Raw genomic sequence first — 19685 nt, 5'->3', positions numbered from 1 at the left:
CCCGTCCATAAATAGATCTCTTATGTCCCTTTCTTACAGAGAAAAGAGCCTTTGGTGGGACGTAAGTGAGTACAATGAACTGTTGTGGTCACATGTGATAATGTTCATGTCTGTCCAAAAGTGCACTCCTATGTTGACGCTAAACAGTTAGGATGTGGGTGGTGGTAAACCAGCATCTTTAGGAGATTAGGAATTATGTAGGACGCCAAAACATGGATGGTTGTTGCTGGCGGGTCCTGTTTCATGGATAGACTTTACAACCAAATGACTGAGAGATGCTGAGGCCACAAACCACAAACACAGAGCATTCACAGAGCATCAACCCTAAACACGAGTGTTTGGGATATTTGTGGATTTATGTTTTTTTTTTTTTTTTTTGTATATACAGTAATTTATGGTGTATAAGCAGCTACTTTTTTGTTAATCTTTGAACCCTTTGGTAGGAGCCAATCACAAGCTGTAAGTGAACTCACAACGAGCTTGTCAACTCATTGGAAATCACAGGTCTTTTCACATCACACAGCAACTTAACATTTAAAATATAGCTAGTACCAACAGCTAGTTTCAATACGAGTTGAAAATTTTTAAAAAAACAACTATTTTAATGTTTTCCCATAATGCATTTTGTCCAAGCAGAGCATTTCATTGGTGCCTGCTGGGGCGCTAAAATGATGTCAGCCACCTTCTGTGACCTGGCAGCAGCACCTTGACAGCCATCCATCCATTTTCAATGCTGTTTGTCCTCCAATGAAATGTTTTGTTGGGACGAAATGGGACGCATTATGGGAAAATGTTATTATGTTGTTGTTATGTAATGTTGTTATTTTTTATTTTGAACTTGTATTGGTATTTGTATATTTCCCAGCTACCTTTTAAGTGTTAAGCTGCTGTGTGATGAGTTTAGCGTTCTTTGTAAAACACTGTGAGCCAGACTGTTATACAGAGTCATGACCTCCTGCAATTTCCAATGGGTTAACAAGCCCATTTTATCTCTAAATTTACTGAATGTGTTCGGCATGTTTTATATACCGCAAAACGCGTACCAATACAAGTTCATTCATTCATTCATTTTCTACCGCTTTTTCCTCACGAGGGTCGCGGGGGGTGCTGGAGCCTATCCCAGCTGTCTTCGGGCGTAAGGCGGGGTACACCCTGGACTGGTCGCCAGCCAATCACAGGGCACATATAGACAAACAACCATTCACACTCATACCCATGGACAATTTGGAGTGGCCAATTAACCTAGCATGTTTTTGGAATGTGGGAGGAAACCGGAGTACCCGGAGAAAACCCACGCATGCACGGGGAGAACATGCAAACTCCACACAGAGATGCCCGAGGGTGGAATTGAACCCTGGTCTCCTAGCTGTGAGGTCTGTGCGCTAACCCCAACAAAAAAAACACTGGCAGTCAGTAGAAAGTTTGAGGTAGAAATGTATACAACACAACACGATAGACTGTTGACGATAGACCGCGTCCAGGGAGAGAGTGGTTTCCTTTGTTGCAAGTGAATACCACCAGTTGAGGAGAAAAGGTTTTGGTTCTAGAGCTGAAACTAATCTAATAATTGGTCACTTTGATTGCAAATGTTGATCCAAAATTGGAGCACGTCAATATCAAGCTCTGAAATACTTGTGAATGTTGGTCATGCCAAGTAAGAGCGGCGATGTACAGTAATGTAATGGCATAAAGTCACTCAGCCTGACTTTGGTCTACACTTTGTAGAGCAAAAAAGAACAGCACAATGCTTTCTGAACTCATCTCCAACTGAAAACAATACTAGAAGATTTCCATTATTCAAAAAAAAATCCTACTTATGGAAGAAAAATAATTGTATTCATTTTAAAAGTTTCTTCTTCTTTTCTTCTATGAGTTCCGAAACATAAAAACAACAGTGAAATACTATTATCTTGGCAGCGATGAGTAATTCCACTGTTTTGGCACGCTTTAGCGCTTCCCAAACAGATGTGTGCTGTTTCCAGCAGGCCGTCGTCTTCACTGCAACTCCAGGATTTACATTGGTGCAGGTTGTAGAGTGAGGAAGGTCTGGGGGGGCGGAGAAGACCAAAAAGGAGCTCTCCACTTCAGGCGGCCCCTCAGAGAAGCTCTCCACACACAGCGGACTCATCTGGGAATTCTATCTGGAGGCTTACTGGGATTGGGATCTTCCACTGGATTTCTATTTTGTTTGAAGTGCTATTTCTTGAGAGGTAAGATAAGATAAGTCTTTTGTTTACACTGTGCTGCTTCACATCAGTATATTCTGTAAAACATATATAGACATATATATATGTTCATAAAGCCTGGGTCGAATGGAGACACGACTTTACAACAATATGGAAGATAGACAACAACTGCTGGAATAAAAGAGAAGTTCATATAGTCTCCATAGAAACTGTATGGAAAACCGACCATGACCTGTTAGGACAGAGAGATTAAATACCTGAACAGAATAATCCTGAATGAGCATATGCACAAAAATGTTTATCTCTGCTAGAAAATTATAAAGCTGTTCATTTCCCCAATTTTAGAGTTCAACTGTTTGTATTTAATATGATTTTTATATATTTTAAACTAGGTCGCTACATCAGTGGTGTCCAAAGGGTAGCCCGGGGGGCCATTTGCATCCCGCAGGTGTTGCTTTTTTGGCCCGCAGCACCTTCTAAAAACATAATGTGACAAAAATGTTTTAAATGAAACAGCAAAAATCTGTAGTAATTCTACAAGAATAAAGAAAATTTGTAATCCAACCATAAAAAGTCACAATATTATGAGGAAAAAGTATATCATTGTACAGCAAAAAGTTAAAATATTTAAGAAAAAAGATGTATTCATAAGATGGAATAATATAAGAAACGAAACAAGTAATGTTTGTGTAAAATTTGATAAATTTATGCAAAGTCAAAATATTTCAGGAATAAAGTTGATTTATAAGGTTAAAGACGATTTATAAGAATAAAGTTGAAATAGTCACACAAATGGGGAAAACAGCTGAAATAGAATAGTCAAAATATTAAGAGAAAAAAGTCAGAATTTCATAAGAATAAACTCTTAAAATAATAATGTCACTATTATTAGTAGCATTATTAGCATTTAGTAGCATTTAGTAGCACTTGAAATATTCAATAAAAATATTTTAAAAATATAAAAACCAACCAAAAAAAGTTTTAATATTTGGAAAATTAGGTTGAGGAATAAAATATAAAATATAAAGTTTAAAGTAATTTTTCATGTTCATTTCATGGAAATGGTTTCGACACCTCTGAGATGCATAAAGCATTGTTTACTTACTTAGCTTCCAAAATACCATTCAACATTTTGCTAACATTGCCAAATAAATGATCATCTGTTAACCATTTGGCAAACAATGCTGCAAATATACACCATGTGCTGTGTGCTCTCTCTGGGTGCATTTCTATTTCTCATCCAGGGACAAATGAGTTTTACATCCACGATGAGCGCCTGCAGAGGGTCTTACCTGCAGAGGTGTGTGCTCCCAGGGGGGGCTGCGTTGTTGTTGTTGTTGATCCTGTTGGCCGCTGTGCTGCCGGTGAGGGGCGACTGTCCCCAATCTTGCGTGTGCTCCGTACCCAGTGAAGTGCACTGCACCTTCCGGTACCTGAACGCAGTACCTGCCCACATCCAGCCAACTGTGGAAAGAATTAATCTTGGGTGAGCTCTAATACGATTCTCATTTTAGTGTATCCATTCACCAATGTACACTCTAGTTTAATTAATATGCAATTTTAACATTTACTATGTTGAAAATGAGGCGCTGTCAATCCAAGTTGTTATAATAGAATTATTTACACAATAAAACAATTCATACAGTAAGGAAACAGTTAAACAATGCCTCCAGTCTGTGCTTGCTGTTTCAAGCTAGCTAATGCATTTCAACTTCCAAAACCTTCTAGTAGGTTACCTTTTAATTAACTCCATTCTTTACCAAATTATCCCCTGCCTTATCATTTTCTTCTCTGATGAGGTACACACACCCAAACGTACCTGTTCATTAGCACGGCCGCTAGCTCCTGCTGCTTGTTCTTCTTTGTCTGTTTACTCTTCTTCTTTGTTTATTGTGCAAACACGGGTATTTGTCTTATAAGCTTGCGTTAGTGGTGTGGGGACCGATACTGAAATTTCAATACCACGATCTTTATGCTTTAAAATTGATGCTCTAAACCAGGGGTCAGCAACCCGCGGCTCCAGAGCCGCATGTGGCTCTCCAGCCTCTTTGTTGCGGCTCCCTTTGCAATGCTTGAATATTTTTTAGCACCCGTGTGGTGAAAATGCACGTCTTTGTTATGAGTTTACAAAAATCCAACTTTGTGTGAGACCATGAATGCATCCTGACTGAGTTCTGACTGGTGACTGAATGAGCAGACAGGATGCTATCCAGTTCTCTCTGACAGGTTAACATGAAGGGAAATGAGTAATACTTTGAGTTATTTGAGTTATTAATTATTATTAATGAGTTATTTGACGATTCTAAAAAATAAATTAGAGCTCATTTAAAAACAAAAGTTTATCTCCAGTACTAGCAAGAGTACTCCAACTCGTCTTTTTTTTTCCCCTCCAATGTTGTTTTAAACATACAACGTTTTGCGGCTCCAGGCTATTTTTCTTTAGTGGGCAAGTGGGTGAAATGGCTCTTTTCATAGTAAAGGTTGCCAACCCCTGCTCTAAACCAACTATTTTGATACTTTGACACTTGAGTCATGTGTAGCCAACATAATTATAGGTTATCACATGGTTTGTCTGGTATCATTGTCTGGCCAGGTATCATGCCCCCAAGTGTCAGTATACTGGGCCGCGGATACTGGGCCTGATACCAGACAAACCACGTGATGATCTTATTATCACATACTATTTAATCATGATCTTATTATCACGTACTATTTAATCAAAATACCATTTTGTTTGAAGAAAATTTTCAGTTTATTACATGTATTATATCTAAACAGTGTAAACACAATAATTGCAAAAATATTTCAACAATAATATTTTATCAACAGTCTTATCTTATCAATGTCTGACAATTAAAGTTCCATTAATCAAGTTTGGTTTTTTTGGTGACTGGAGAAGCACTAGGAATATTTATAGTTACAGTGACATTTCCTGTCACATGCGCGGAGAGCACAGACGGCAGCAAAACAAACACTGTGTGTTCACGCTCGTTCCCTGTTCTCTGATTGGTTGTTTCACGGGCACGATACCAGAGCAGCGCGCTCTGAGTGGACAGCTACGGGGGCTGATACTGGACATGGTTAAACTCTATATTTGAAGAGCTTGCAACCAAAAGGCGCTAAATCCATTTTGACTGATTTCGAGAAAATCAATGATTTTTAATTACGCACATATCAATCTATTTGGTCATCAAGTCTATATTGCAAATGAAAGAGCTATCAATATAGGTCATAAAAATGCATGCTATAAAAATCCTGCACACACCATGTATTTTATATATATTTTTTAATATTTTTTTTTTCGGATTTAGCGCCTTTTGGCTGAAATAAATTTGAAGTCACCTTTAACTTCTTCAATGGCATTGTTGTAAAAGAATGTAAGGTGCTTTAATGTGCTATGCTAATGAAATAATTACAACACAGAAGCCATTCTCAACATACAATACACCCCCCCCCCCACCCACACACACACACACATGCACTCGTTCACCTTCACACATTACAGAAACAAAATGTTCTAACCTACCACTAGTACACTGTTACTGATAAAATGTTGTTAAGATATTATAGCACACATTAACATCATCCACATTCCATGATGATCAGCTTTAACACAACTCAACATACCCAATTATACAAGACAATGGTACAAGACATGTCATACATTGCAGGTGCATTCAACCTGTAGGCTACAGTAGAGCGACACATGAAAAATAACAATTACTGTTTGTGTACTTAATGTACACAAACAAAACAGGATGCGGACTGATACTGGCTTTCTGTACGTATGTGCAGTGCCAATTGTATTCTTCTCTCTGATTGGTCAGATTATCAATAGATGGGAAACTTGGGCCAATCAGAATAAAGAATAAAGAAAGGGATTTAGCTCCTTTTGGTTGAAATCTGAAATGGAAATAGCGCCTTTTGGTTGAAAGCATAAATTTCATATCACTTTTTTTCATATTTTTTAAAATGATTTCAAGACCAAAATATGTGATTTGGATACACATGACAGAGGTCTATTAAACTCATGAAAAACATGCAACTTAGTGAAAATTGGATTTAGCGCCTTTTGGTTGCAAGCTCTTCATTTTATCAGTATCACTGCCCTGGGCTTTGACACAGTATCATTTCGGCCTTTTCCTGTATCATTCATGGGCGGTTTCTAGGGTACAGGGTCAATTAATACTGTAGTATGTGATAAGTAACAGGAGCACAGTGGAAAGTGAGTGTACTATCGATTCCTTGCCTTAAATGACACACAGTTGGTAGGAAGTACTTTATGGTAAGTCCAGCATAAGCCAGTGTTGAAACTGAATCATGTGTAGTTGTGATGTGCGATACCACTGATTTCCTTCCCGAACTGATACTGAAATTCTACAAAATTTCAGAAAAATGTCCGAGTGACACTTTTCAATGGAATTCAAACAGGAGTAGATACAAACAATTGTAATACCAGTTTCAAGTGAAAGGTCTTGTGATGATGGAGATTGACAGATGAATTAATTTAGCATCTACAGTGATGCAAACGCTGCAGTCCATTGTGGTGAAGACAGCTGAGCAGAAAGGCATAGCTCTGTTTCCCAGTCAATCTACCTTCACCTACCGTCATCACCTTTGAGTAGTGACCAGAAGGATAACATTGTGGGTACAAGCAGCCAAAATGAGTTTACTCCATAGGGTTGCTGGGCTGTCCCTCAGAAATAAGGTGAGAAGGACTGTCATCTTGGAGAGACTCGGAGTAGAACCTATGTTGCTCCGCATTGGGAAGATCCAGATAAGGTGGCTTGGGCATTTGGTCAGGGTTACCTCAAAGACACCTCCTTGGGGAGGTGTTCAGGACGCGGGGGAAGACCTAGGACACCTTGGAGAGACTATGTCTCTACGTGACCCGACCTTGGATAAGTGGTAGAAGATGGATGGATGTATTAAGGGATTGGTATGTGTTATGTCTCTGCAGCAGATAGGCACATGTTGCTGCATTTATCTAAAACAGAGTGGAAAATATTCCATTCCCAACAGTTGTTATTGATGTTGATGTTCACTGTGCTGTCCTCATATAATCCAGATGTAGCTGAGTGGAAGACTGGTATAAAATAAATGACCGAACAGGCTAGCAAATCAACAGGAGTCTTTCCGTCTACACCTAGTGAAAATACTTTCCATTACAGCAATGAAAACAATACTAGTCATTTCAAATTGACTGATCAAACCGCGTATAAAGATGACCTTCTATTGATGTAACAACATAGACTGATTTTTATTTTTATTATTTTTTTGTCTTGCAGATACAACAGTATAACTGTCTTACGAGAGAATGCTCTTTCGGCACTTGAGAAATTACAATTACTAATGCTGCATAGCAACCTTATCCACACTATTGAGGACAGAACATTCCAGGACTTAAAATCGCTACAAGTGAGTCACATTGTAACAATTATCTCAAAGACAACAGGTCTATCTCAAACAATATAATGTGTTAATAGCATTTTCTATTTTAATGTCTCCCCTACCTTTTGAGAGATATACTTAATTATCTGTTATGTTCTGCAAGGTCCTGAAGATGTCCTATAATAAAGTAAAGGAACTCAACAAACAAACATTCAAAGGCCTGGAGAGTCTGCAGAGACTCTACATGGACCACAACCACATTGAGTTCATCAGTCCAGAGGCTTTCTACAGCCTCACCGGTCTGCAATTAGTCAATCTGGAGGGTAACCATCTGCAGCAGCTTCACCCGGACACGTTCATCACCCTCAGACACAGTCAGGTGTTCAAGGTGTCCTCAATCAGGACCATCTACTTGTCTGACAACCTTCTCACCAGCTTGCCCGAGGAGATTTTCTCAGGGTGCAGCCAATTGGAGAACGTCTTCCTCCACGGGAACCCCTGGTCGTGTGATTGTCGAATAAAATGGTTTGCACTGTGGACACAGAGGCACACAGGTGAGTGGAAGAAAAACATTTCAAGCAGTACCTTTATTTGTAATGACAATGGAACTTCTAAAATCCGAGTCGGATTTTGACTCAAAACACCTGCATGCAAAATGTTACCTAGGACCTCAGCGTGTTAGAAAAATAGAATTTCAGAAAAGAAGATGTGGAATTGTTACCTTTTCATTTGTTATCAAATCACTTATTATACTTCCTAAAGGGAAAAAATTGGATGCTTGAGGAACATTGTGACTCACCTTTGTGTTTCTCATTTAAAATTAAGATTTGAGAGTTTGCCTTTTTGCAATCTACTATTATGGCCATTAAGAATCTTAAAATTATCCTTAAACTTCTTTCGTCTGTTCTTTCTGAAAAAAAAAAAAAAATCTAAAGGATTTACCATAAATTCCGGAATATAAACTATTGCTTTTTCACATGCTTTGAACACTGCGGTTAATTTCGAATTTATTTCTAGTTTTATTTTTTGGCTAAAATAACTTCAGTTCCCAGGATGTTTAGAGTGCATATCATATGCATATGCAATATAGCATTTTGAAATCTTATGTAGCGAACTTGTTTTCATCTGACAAATCTTACGTTGAATTACTACAATTACTACAATGAAGTGTAGAATTACTACAGTTTCTGCTTGGACTACTCTTTGTACCACCCATGGCAGTTGTAGAGTTCAGATGAAAAAACATATCACTGGAGCTAAAAAAAATCAGATCTGACAAATCTTAAGTAAGTTTGATCAAGCCCTTAGATAATGGCAATTGTTGAACGAGTGATGCTGGGAACACCAAGTGTAGGTAGGATTGCAAGGTTTCTGTTTAAATGTCCCATGTTACAACGTAGACATCTGCTCAGGTATGCTCAGTAGTCCGGAATTAACGGTTGATTGTGACAGACTATTTATGTATATTTCTATTATTTCCTGTAGAAGAAATCATGTAATGTTTGCTTGATTTCACCCTGAAACAGAATTTTTGACCCTAAAAGTCCCACTGTATTTTAGTTTATTCCCAGTGTTAATGAACAAATACTAGGGGTGTAACAGTACAGCATCCACATGGTCCGATACGTCCCTCAGTATTAAGCGTTAAGTAATGGCGCCATAAAGGAGTTTGCTGTCTATACACTCATTCTGTTGTCGCCGTTTGGATAATGAAGACCTCCTTGAGGTCATCACTACATGTTCCTCAAAACGTCCGGGTTGGTGCACCTGACGTGATCCAACAGTCAGGGTGGTCTATGTAGGAACAGTCATCTAACCACACCGCCAACCCAACCTGAATGGGTGACAGGCCTGTCCTCTAGTGGACTGCTATATTTTATTCGTATTTGAAAATTATATTTAATGCTCCAATAAATAAAATTATCAAATAAAAGACAAAAAATGTGTCCAAAATATAGTCAGAGTGAGGAAATAATTTCCGACTTGACTTGACAATTCTGTACTTGAATAATGCCGTCTTTTTATGGCCTTTGGAATGGCATTTTTTCTCACATTTCAAAATAACTTGCCCATGTGTAAAATATTAGTTTTTAACACTTGATTCAAATGTTTCCAGGAGTGCTAAAATGCAAGCGGGATCGGCGGTATCCTCGAGGGCAGCTGTGTCCTGTTTGTGATAATCCTTCCCTTTACCACAAGAGACCTCTCTCTCTTCTTCCTACTGATGCCTTCACTTGTACTAAACCCTGGATTCGCTCCCATCTCAAGCAGAAAAACATCAGCTTGGATGAAGGGGATTTTACACCAGTTTCTCCTCGGGACTTTGTTGCCCCACTCGGGTCCATACAAATGAACCTGACAGATCAGTTTCACAGTGGTGCCAGCCTATTGTGCACTGTCCAAAGGCCATCTCATTTTGACAACCATTCACTTACCTTAGAGGAGGAGGCTGGTAACAATATCACGGCACTTACAGCAAACATCACAACATATTTGGTCTGTAACACTGACTATGAACACATTAGACATTTGTGGCAAGTCCTAGCAGCCTACAGCGAGACTCCCATGAGACTGGAGCGAGGCTTAATGTTGGCTAAAAGTCCAGAAATGGTGTACAAATATAGTCAAAAAAAGGTGGAGGATGAACCACACTCGAATATTGATGCTGAAATCAAAGCCCTTCCAGCATGGTTGATGCAAAGTGAAGTTAACTTGCAGCTTGACCGTGCTACCACTACTTTTTCTACTCTGCACATCAAGTACCAGTCTGTGGTCAACTTACGTATAGAAAACACAGCCCCTAGGAAGAACAGCTATTCGTGGACCATGATAAAGAAAGACAACAAAACCAAGACTGAACACACCGTACTAACAGGTGGGTGTTAGGGATCGATGTTGCACTGTTGCATAGCTAAACCTTAACCCAAAATCCTGAATGTCTTTTGTATTTCAATCTGAAATATAGGTGGTGTGGTACAGCTTATCTGTCAAGTCTGCGGAGAGCCAAAGCCTTTGTTGGAATGGATTTTACCAGATGGAATTAAAGTTCGAGCCCCTTACACAAGTGATGACAGTAGGATCATAATCACTGCTGAAGGGAAACTCACTCTTCGGGGTGCAGATGTTTCGGACACAGGGCTCTATCGCTGCATTGCCACAAACTACTTGGATGCCGACATTCAAATTTTTAGAGTGACGGTTCTCTCCCCTGATGTAGAGGAGGCCGATATCAATGGCGTCCAAATATCACAGAGACTGGGGGAGAATATTGTTTTCGACTGCAGTGCCACGGGAAGTCCTGGAGCTTCGATACAATGGATACTCCCAGACCACTCAGTACTGGATACGTCCCATGGAAACAGGAAGATGTACGAGAATGGCACTCTGCTGATTGAGGGTCTCACTGCGAGGGATCAAGGATTTTATCGGTGTTTGGTTTCCAATTACTTGGGATTTGACCTTTTGGTTTCTCAAGTAATGGTAAGTGAACCCTCTGAGGCGGTGACAGGTTTTAATACAGATGGATCGGGGATGGAGATGGAGAGCCAGGTGGATCCAACTTTAACTGACAGTGCAGTCACCCCCACTGACAGAGATACTGAGGAATCTGTGGGCATCACATTACATCAACTTCATCCCAAACTGAGGTTACGGGGAAAAGGAGGTACAAGAGGTAGAATGGGACAGAGGAGGTATTCAGTCAACAACAGACGAACATTTGGCAGTAGGGGCTCTGCTAAAGCAACAAGGAAAGTGGATCCAGCGAAATTTGCAGAACTGATGAAGAAGACTCAAGAAGAAGCCAAAAAAAATACTCAAACAGGGAGAAAGATGATAAAAGAGTCAAATAATGATTTTTCAAACAATGATGAAATTGGGTCTGGCGAGGTACATGACGACAATCTCATTTTGCTTACTACACTTTTGCCAAATTCACATAACCGCCACAAAGGTAATGTATTTGGGACGAGAAACAGACAGTCTGGCATAACCACGGAAAACAGCAAAGAGGACAAACTCACAACTGATTCTATGACAATCCAAAAATCTGTATTTACACACATTCCAGCGGAAAGTGAAAGACAGAGAGTCACACCACATGACCGAGTTTCACACAACACAGGCATCTTTAGTTTTGATGGAACTACTGAGCATTATCCCCTTGAAAGAACTACCAAACCACAAACTCTGACAGATTCCTCTCAAGAAACTCAGCTCCAGTTCTCTGGAGAGCACCCTGCAGATCCAGAAACATCCACTGAGGCAGCCTTGTCATCTACAATTGATCCTAATGTAACTCCAATGAGGGATGGCACAGACCCAATGGAGTATTTTGTCCATTCTGATCCAGAAAGCCAGTCCACCATCACAGCCGTCACCGCTACACAGAGACGGGAAGATCAAATCACCTTCCACACGACGCAAACAATAAAATCTCCCCCTTTGGGGTCCACTATTATCTCCCAGCAACACATTCATATCATCCCACACAAGAACAATAGAGGAGGGGGGCGCAGAAGAAAGTTCCATGGTCGCAGAAGAATCCTAAAACCCAACAGGATAACGGACATACAGTCCATTATCAATAAACTCATTCGGCCATCAGAGCAGAATACTACAGTACCATCCAGGATTGAGCTTTCCACAGGTAAGCAAATTTATTTTCCACTTACAGCAGCTGTCCCTTATCTAATATAGAAATAAAATGCTATTGTTTTTTCCCAATGTATGAAAGAAAGAAAAGCACTACATCAAATTAAAACCACAAAATTACTACTGATTCAGCACTCCTACAAGCCTGTTTTCCAGAGAGAAGCTCATACTGATATTTTGGCTTGAGCACTTTATATTCATTTTAGCACTTTATATTCTGGATGGGGCGGCACGGCGGTCGAGTGGTTAGCGCGCAGATCTCACAGCTAGGAGACCAGGGTTCAATTCCACCTTCGGCCATCTCTGTGTGGAGTTTGCATGTTCTCCCCGTGCATGCATGGGTTTTCTCCGGGTACTCCGGTTTCCTCCCACATTCCAAAAACATGCTAGGTTAATTGGCGACTCCAAATTGTCCATCGGTATGAATGTGAGTGTGAATGGTTGTTTGTCTATATGTGCCCTGTGATTGGCCGGCGACTAGTCCAGGGTGTACTCCGCCTCTCGCCCAAAGACCGCTGGGATAGGCTCCAGCACGCCCCGCGACCCTTGTGAGGAAAAAGCGGTAGAAAATGAATGAGTGCCCTTCCTGACGAATACCAATGATGTGTTGATTTTTTTGTTTGTTTGTGTTTTTCTTCTGAAATTTTTCTTCAAAGTTTGGCCCTGTCCACTGACCAGTCCAGGCCATATAGAGCTATATAGCTATAGCTATATAGAGCTTTTCTAACGACAAGATCAAAGCTGTTTTATAGGGTCGCCTTAGTCACCCACTCAAACAATGATTCATGATCATTTTACTATAGAAGAATATGACACTGATTTGAATATGCTCACAACCATATGGCACAGTACAATACATATAATACGGACAATTTATTAATTTTTTCTTACTGCAGGTAAGGAGTTATCCGTTTCTACGCCATTTGGGGGACAAGAGAAAGGAGGCAACAAAAAAACAACTCAAAGACAAAAGAAACTATTTATTACAACTGAAACTGTAACAACTCCTCAGACTTCAACAGTAACATTAACTACATCCTCTGCTACTCCAACCCCCATCACTGACCGTCCGATGACTGTACCCGAGGATTTCACCCCTTCCAGAAAATCTGAGACCACAGTAAGCTTATTTGAAGACGACGACTATGGAGATTCATTCTCTGCAGATTTTGAAGTACCAAATCTGAAGCCCAGTGTCCAGCATGTAACTACAATTAGCCCCACGTATTACCCCACTACTCATGAAACACCACTAGAATCACTAACCCTTGCTTCACCTCCGACGGTCAAACCGCCTTCAGGGAGAAAATCTGATGAAGAATTTGTATATGGCTCTGGTGGACTACCAGATGATTTTTCTACAACCAAGCGAGTATCCAGTGGAAAGAGAAACCGGCAAGGAAGGAGAAGGAGACCATCTAAGGAAAGAAGACCCTTAAAGAAACCTAAAACCACTCAATCGTATCCAACAAGGGCTACAAGTACCATGGGAGGGACAGTCCAGACAACTGTAATGCCCCAAAAGAGTGTCTCCAAACCCATGCATAGACCATCAAGGCCAATAGACAGAACTCCAGAGCAGGAGACATATGCTTACAAAGAAGTCAACTGGGGCATTTCTTATAGTCCAACCAAAACACCTTCTATCCATTCAACACCACAAATGCCATCTACATCAATAGGACCTTATAGAACAGTTCAGAACAGCGTCTACAGTACATATAGACCCCCAACACAGAGGAATAAGGGTCACACAACAGCTACAAGGATAACTAGACCTACGGTGCAAAGTGGTGCCAAAAAGAGTGCAGATAAAGTCATTTCTTTTGCTACAATGACCATATACGCAGCAGAGCAAAACTACACCAACACATACAGCAGGAACAATGTACAACATGTCTATGTCACTATGAGTCCCACTGTTGCTGGTTTAGAACCAACTACTAAGGTCGCATCGAGCAAACCAAGGATAGTTGGTGGAAATGCAGCCAGTTTTACGGTCTTGTCCAACTCGGATGCTTTCCTGCCATGTGAGGCTGTTGGAGACCCTGAGCCAGAAATATCCTGGAAACGCTTCTCCTCAAGCACAGGTAGAATTGACTGATTCCAAAAAGGTGTAATATTTAATTTAGTTGCACTATCCATAGTACAGTTTGTATATTTGTGTACAAGCAATCATCATTCAATAATTGTCTTTGGAAATTATTGTCTTTAAATGTTTTTGTGATCCTTAGAGTGTTTATTCTCTTCCTTCCAGGAAACATGGTTACCATCAAGGGGAGAATCGGCAAGTTTGAGGTGTTGACCAATGGCACATTGACAATACGGAATGCCAACATCAAGGACCGTGGCCAGTATCTCTGTCTGGCTGAGAATCATCATGGGTCAGATAAACTTATTATCACCCTCTCTGTAGTGGCTTACCCATCACGTATCCTCGAGCCCAAAATGCGTGAAATGAAGTCTCATGCAGGAAATACTGTAGAGATGAAGTGTAACGCAGAGGGTCGACCCACACCTACAATATCCTGGATTCTAGCAAACCGGACACAAGTAAGAGGCCAAACCACAGCAAACGGAAGGGTAACAGTGACTGCTGGTGGGGCTCTCGTCATTACACATGTGTCTGTTTTTGATAGAGGTCATTACAAGTGCATTGCTAGTAACCCAGCTGGGGCTGATACTGCTACAGTCCGCCTGTATGTGGTAGCTGCTCCGCCAGATATCTTGGAGGAGAAACGTCAGCACGTGAAGACTGTTTTCAACCAGAACATATGGCTGCACTGCACAGGACAAGGTGATCCTAAACCTAGGATTCACTGGGTCCTGCATGACGGTTTGGTAGTCAGTCCAAACAGATTTTCTTGGGACAAGAGGATATCTGTTTATGAGAATGGAACCTTGCACATCAAGGATGTGACTCTAAATGATAAGGGCAAATATGAATGTATTGCAACCAGCTCTACAGGCTCAGAACGAAGGGTGGTGACTGTGACAGTCGAGAAGAAAGAATCTGCACCGAAAATAGTGGCGACATCCCAGTATGTGACTGAGTTGTATTTTGGGGATCAGTTGAAACTGGACTGCTCAGCAAAAGGAGACCCTAAACCCAGGATTATGTGGAGGTTACCCTCTGAAACAGTTGTGGACCAGTGGCAAAGGTAACATTCAAGACTGAAAGAGCAGAAATGACTTTACTTCTACTGCTGCTTTCACAAATTCAATCCACTTTCACTGATCCTGATAATGTCTATGTCTTTCTCATTTTCATTCATTTCCTTAGAATGGGTAGCAGAGTCCAGGTTCTGGAAAATGGCACACTCATCATCAACTCTGTGATTGATAAAGACGCAGGAGACTATCACTGTGTCGCTAACAGTGCAACTGGTGATGACCGGCAACTTCTGAGGGTCAAGGTGTCAATGAAGCCAGCTAAGATCGAGCATAAGCTCTCTTCTGGCAAGAAGAAAGTTTTCTATGGTAATGACTTAAAGGTTGACTGTAAAGCCTCTGGGGCTCCAAAGCCAGAAATCTCCTGGGGACTTCCAGATGGTACCCTTGTTAATAGTGCTCTGCAGGCAGATTCCTTTAGTGGAGGGGGGAGAGTACGACGCTACACTCTGTTTGACAATGGAACACTCTACCTAAATGAAGTAAGTACATAAACAATCCATATGTACGCACATTCTATATGAAATCCTGTCCTGATGGCTAACATTTATATTTTATTTGTCAGGTCAGTATGTCAGAAGAAGGAGACTACACATGTATCGCTGAGAACCAAGGAGGAAAAGATGAGATGCACGTACATATCACTGTGGTGACCGCCGCTCCGAAGATACGCCAAGACAGCAAGGCCTTTGCCAGACTAAAACCTGGTGGTAACATCCGCTTTGACTGTGAAGCAGTCGGTGAACCCAAACCTAAGATCCTGTGGACGTTGCCTAACAATGACATCATCGCAGCGTCCAACGAGCGCTACTTACTGCATGTAAATGGATCTCTAGATATAAGGAACGTGAAGCCAATTGACACTGGAGAATATGTTTGTATGGCTCGAAACCCTGCTGGTGAAAACAGAAAAGTGTACAGACTTGAAATCGACGGTAACCCACCAGTCATCAATGGCTACCGTCAGAATAGGACAGTAATAAAAGATTTCTCCACAAAATATTCAAGGAAGCTTATGGACTGTAAAGCTGAAGGCAATCCCACTCCGACCATCACCTGGATAATGCCCGATAACATCTTTTTAAGAGCACCATACTTTGGTGGTAGAATTAATGTTCATCATAATGGGACTTTAGAAATTCGTAATGTGCGTACTACCGATACGGGAGAGTTCATCTGCATGGCCAGGAATGACGGAGGCGAGGCGGTAATGGTGATACAGCTTGAGGTGACCGATACGCTCCGAAGGCCCATCTTTAAGAACCCTTTCAACGAGCGTATTGTCTCTCCATTGGGGAAGACCAACGTTTTGAACTGCTCTGCTGATGGACATCCAAAGCCAGAGATCATCTGGATCCTGCCTAATGGAACTCGGCGTACAGGTGGGCATAACTCCCACGATGGGAATTTGGTCATCTATAATGCTCGCATTGAGGATTCTGGGAAATATCGCTGTGGTGCCAAAAATATCATGGGCTACATAGAAAAGCTAATTGTTTTGGATGTTGGCCAGAAGCCTTTCATCCTGACGAGGCCGAGAGGCATCATACGCAGTATGTTTGGGGATCCTTTATACCTTCACTGTTTATCTGATGGAAACCCAAAACCTAGAGTCTACTGGACCCTTCCTGGGGGCCACACTCTTACTTGGCCACAAGTCCTGGGCCGCTATAAACTGCAAGAGAACGGTACTCTAGTTGTCCAAGGCACAACTCTCCATGACAGAGGAAACTATGTCTGCCAAGCTCGGAACGATGCCGGTGAGGCATTGATCACAGTCCCTGTTGTTATCATCGCCTACCCTCCACGGATCACTACAATGCCACCCCCTAGCTTAACCGTAATGGCTGGGACACCTATCAAGCTAAACTGCGCTGCCGTTGGATTACCCAAACCAGAGATCACATGGGAGTTGCCGGATTATTCCATTCTGTCAACAGCACAACGAGGAAGACCGATGGGAAGTGAACTGCTTCACCCTCAGGGCACGCTTATCATTCAGCGACTCACAGCCTTAGACTCTGGCACTTATAAGTGTCTGGCCAAGAACCACCTTGGTACAGACCTGAAGGCTGTTTATGTGCGTGTGATGTAGGAAAATAAATCAGGGCTGACGTATTCACTTGGATATTCACGTATTTGCTGCCTTTTTGTATGTAAATTTAAGAGAATCACAGCATATTGCAAATATATATATATATATATATATATGGTATGAATGAGAACAACCTTTTTAATTGCCAAAACACAGCTGGGGGTGAAATTTGTTATTGTAACTTGGAAGTGAACGTCTAGAAAATCATACAGTAGTTGGCTCTCATTCATGTAGAGTGATTCTCCCGGGAGCTGAATGTGTTCATACAGTCCAAACCAAAGTAAGAACGTGTTGGGGGTGGGGGGTGGGGGGCGAGGGCTTTGCTGGCAACACATGGATGCAATTACAGCCCATACTGTATCAACAACATGTTCTTTAACAGCAAACGACTAAGGCAGGGGGCTAAATATACGTATATTGTACAAATATGTTAAGAGGAAACCATGAAATTTTTTATTTTTTATATTTTTTTAATCAAAAGATAAAAGTATGTAGACTGTTTTACACTGGATGGATATCTTGTTGGCAACAAAGTCAGTGATTTCAAAAACTGGAGGTACGGCAAATTCTGGTTGAAAGCAGATTCCTTTTTTAAAAACATTTTAAATTTTTAAGAATTATGATCTATTGTGTTGTACACAAGAATTTACAGTAATGTTATACATTATGTTTATTTGTAGTAATACGGTATATCTTTTTTTTTTTCTTCAAAAAATGACTTTTAATGAATGGGAGGAATAATAAACATTTAAAGAGATTTGGGAGTTTTTTTCATTCTGGAGTTTTCCTTTTCATTACCGTAAATTCCAGACGATTGAGTACACCCACCAAAGAGAAACAAGTGTTATACATATACTATACGCCACACTTGAGATATTTACACAGAAAGACAAACATAAACCTTGCAATCCTACCTACATTCGGTGTTCCCCGCATCACTCGTTCAACAGCTACCACGATCCATGTGCTTCATCAAATGTACAAGATTTTTCAGATCAAAACATAATCGCTGCATAAGACTTCAAAACATGTAATGTTAGCATAGTTTTTTAGCCATAAATTAGGCACATCATTGTTTAACTTGCAGGATTTGAAGTGTGTGAAAAAAACAGATGCTCGTTGTCTGGAAATTACGGTAATATATTTTTATTTGAAAATAAGTAATTGCTGCAGTAGTGAAGCAATTTCTCAATATGATACCACATAAATTGGAGCTTAATACTAATACTCAACACTTGATAACTGTCAACATAAACAAAACTAACCACTGAGCTGAATATGTTGCTGTTGTCGCCTCAATTTTAAAACACAATACAACTGAAAACAGATCAATATTTCATAGACGCTCAAATTTTATGTCAACAAAAGCAACTTACTATGTACTGTGTGTCAATGTGTGTCTGGCAATACTAACACCAAGGTGGACTGGGACTTGTTGACATAAGCGACTGAAAAAAAAACTTTGACATAAATAAGACATTACATAAAATCACACATTTGCATTGACAAGATACTTGCAGCTATTGCCTCATTAATATTGTACCTTTGAATGCATCTTCTGAATGCCTTGCATTTGTAGATTATTTCATTTAGACATGCAGTTTTATGCCTGAAAATGCATAATTTAGGCCAAAAAAACCCGCAAATGCATCTTTTTTTGATTAATGGGATGACTGTAAAAAGATGTATATAACATTATGGTATTGATCATCCATCACTAGAAATCAATGAACTATACAGCATTTATGAGAGGCCTACAGTAGCTAGTAATACTTTGAAATATGTTTGCTGGTTGGTTACTTTTTGTTTTCTACAGGAGCAAATAAATAGCCACTCTAAATATTATTATTTGTCTTCTGCCTTGTAATTTAACGTCTCCATGAGCTCAGTTATCGCAAGAGCAACTGGAACCAATTTCCCTCTAAATGACTGCAATTGTGACTTAATGAATCCCGTTTAACAAAGGCACATCAACTTCCCTCTTGCATAGGTTCTTACAGGTTGTGAGGCTGTTTTGTCCATAAATTAGTGGAAAATGACATGGAAATATAAGAGGGTGTTGATTGGATTCTATGAGTGTTGAAATGGACTATAATAGGGAATTGCTTCACATGGAGAAATAACCTTCCCGTTGACATTAATACAGGATTAAAATGTGGATTTTTCCATTTTAATCCCGCCATTTGGGT

At 40.4% G+C, this 19685-nt stretch overlaps 2 protein-coding genes across 4 annotated transcripts in view; one reads left to right on the top strand and one right to left on the bottom strand.

Annotated features, from left to right (window-relative positions):
* The window catches only part of LOC131134153 (muscleblind-like protein 1), a 155143-nt gene extending 151085 nt beyond the window's left edge, over positions 1-4058 (bottom strand). The window contains exons 1-2 of the mRNA XM_058079084.1: positions 4006-4058; positions 3479-3650 (exon numbers count right to left, since the gene is read on the bottom strand). The gene's annotated coding sequence lies outside the window, so the exon portion shown is untranslated. The remainder of the gene's footprint in view (positions 1-3478; positions 3651-4005) is intronic.
* On the top strand, positions 2065-19324 carry igsf10 (immunoglobulin superfamily, member 10). Of its 3 annotated transcripts, XM_058079078.1 has the most exons (10): positions 2065-2210; positions 3431-3672; positions 7475-7604; positions 7741-8131; positions 9694-10452; positions 10543-12225; positions 13127-14320; positions 14488-15391; positions 15514-15883; positions 15967-19324. In XM_058079078.1, exons 2-10 carry the CDS (start codon positions 3437-3439, stop codon positions 17494-17496), a joined length of 7197 nt encoding a protein of 2398 aa, XP_057935061.1. In that variant the 5' UTR covers positions 2065-2210; positions 3431-3436; the 3' UTR covers positions 17497-19324. The 3 variants fall into 3 exon arrangements, with proteins under 3 accessions (XP_057935061.1, XP_057935062.1, XP_057935060.1); XM_058079079.1 differs by lacking the exon at positions 3431-3672; XM_058079077.1 differs by having other exon boundaries at positions 2100-3672.
* The last annotated feature ends 361 nt before the right edge of the window (positions 19325-19685 follow it).

The sequence above is a fragment of the Doryrhamphus excisus genome, chromosome 8, assembly GCF_030265055.1.
Source record: "Doryrhamphus excisus isolate RoL2022-K1 chromosome 8, RoL_Dexc_1.0, whole genome shotgun sequence".
In the NCBI taxonomy this organism is placed as follows: domain Eukaryota; kingdom Metazoa; phylum Chordata; class Actinopteri; order Syngnathiformes; family Syngnathidae; genus Doryrhamphus; species Doryrhamphus excisus.
Note: the sequence above shows the minus strand (reverse complement) of the source record. Positions and strands in the feature narration are given on the sequence as shown.

Bases quoted from the DNA above. Each gene is read 5' to 3' on its own strand.
- igsf10 (XM_058079077.1), top strand. From the start codon at position 3,368: ATGCTGCAAATATACACCATGTGCTGTGTGCTCTCTCTGGGTGCATTT. The intron at 7,605-7,740 runs GTGAGTCACATT...ATGTTCTGCAAG, and splicing joins AGGACTTAAAATCGCTACAA to GTCCTGAAGATGTCCTATAA. The intron at 8,132-9,693 runs GTGAGTGGAAGA...AAATGTTTCCAG, and splicing joins GTGGACACAGAGGCACACAG to GAGTGCTAAAATGCAAGCGG.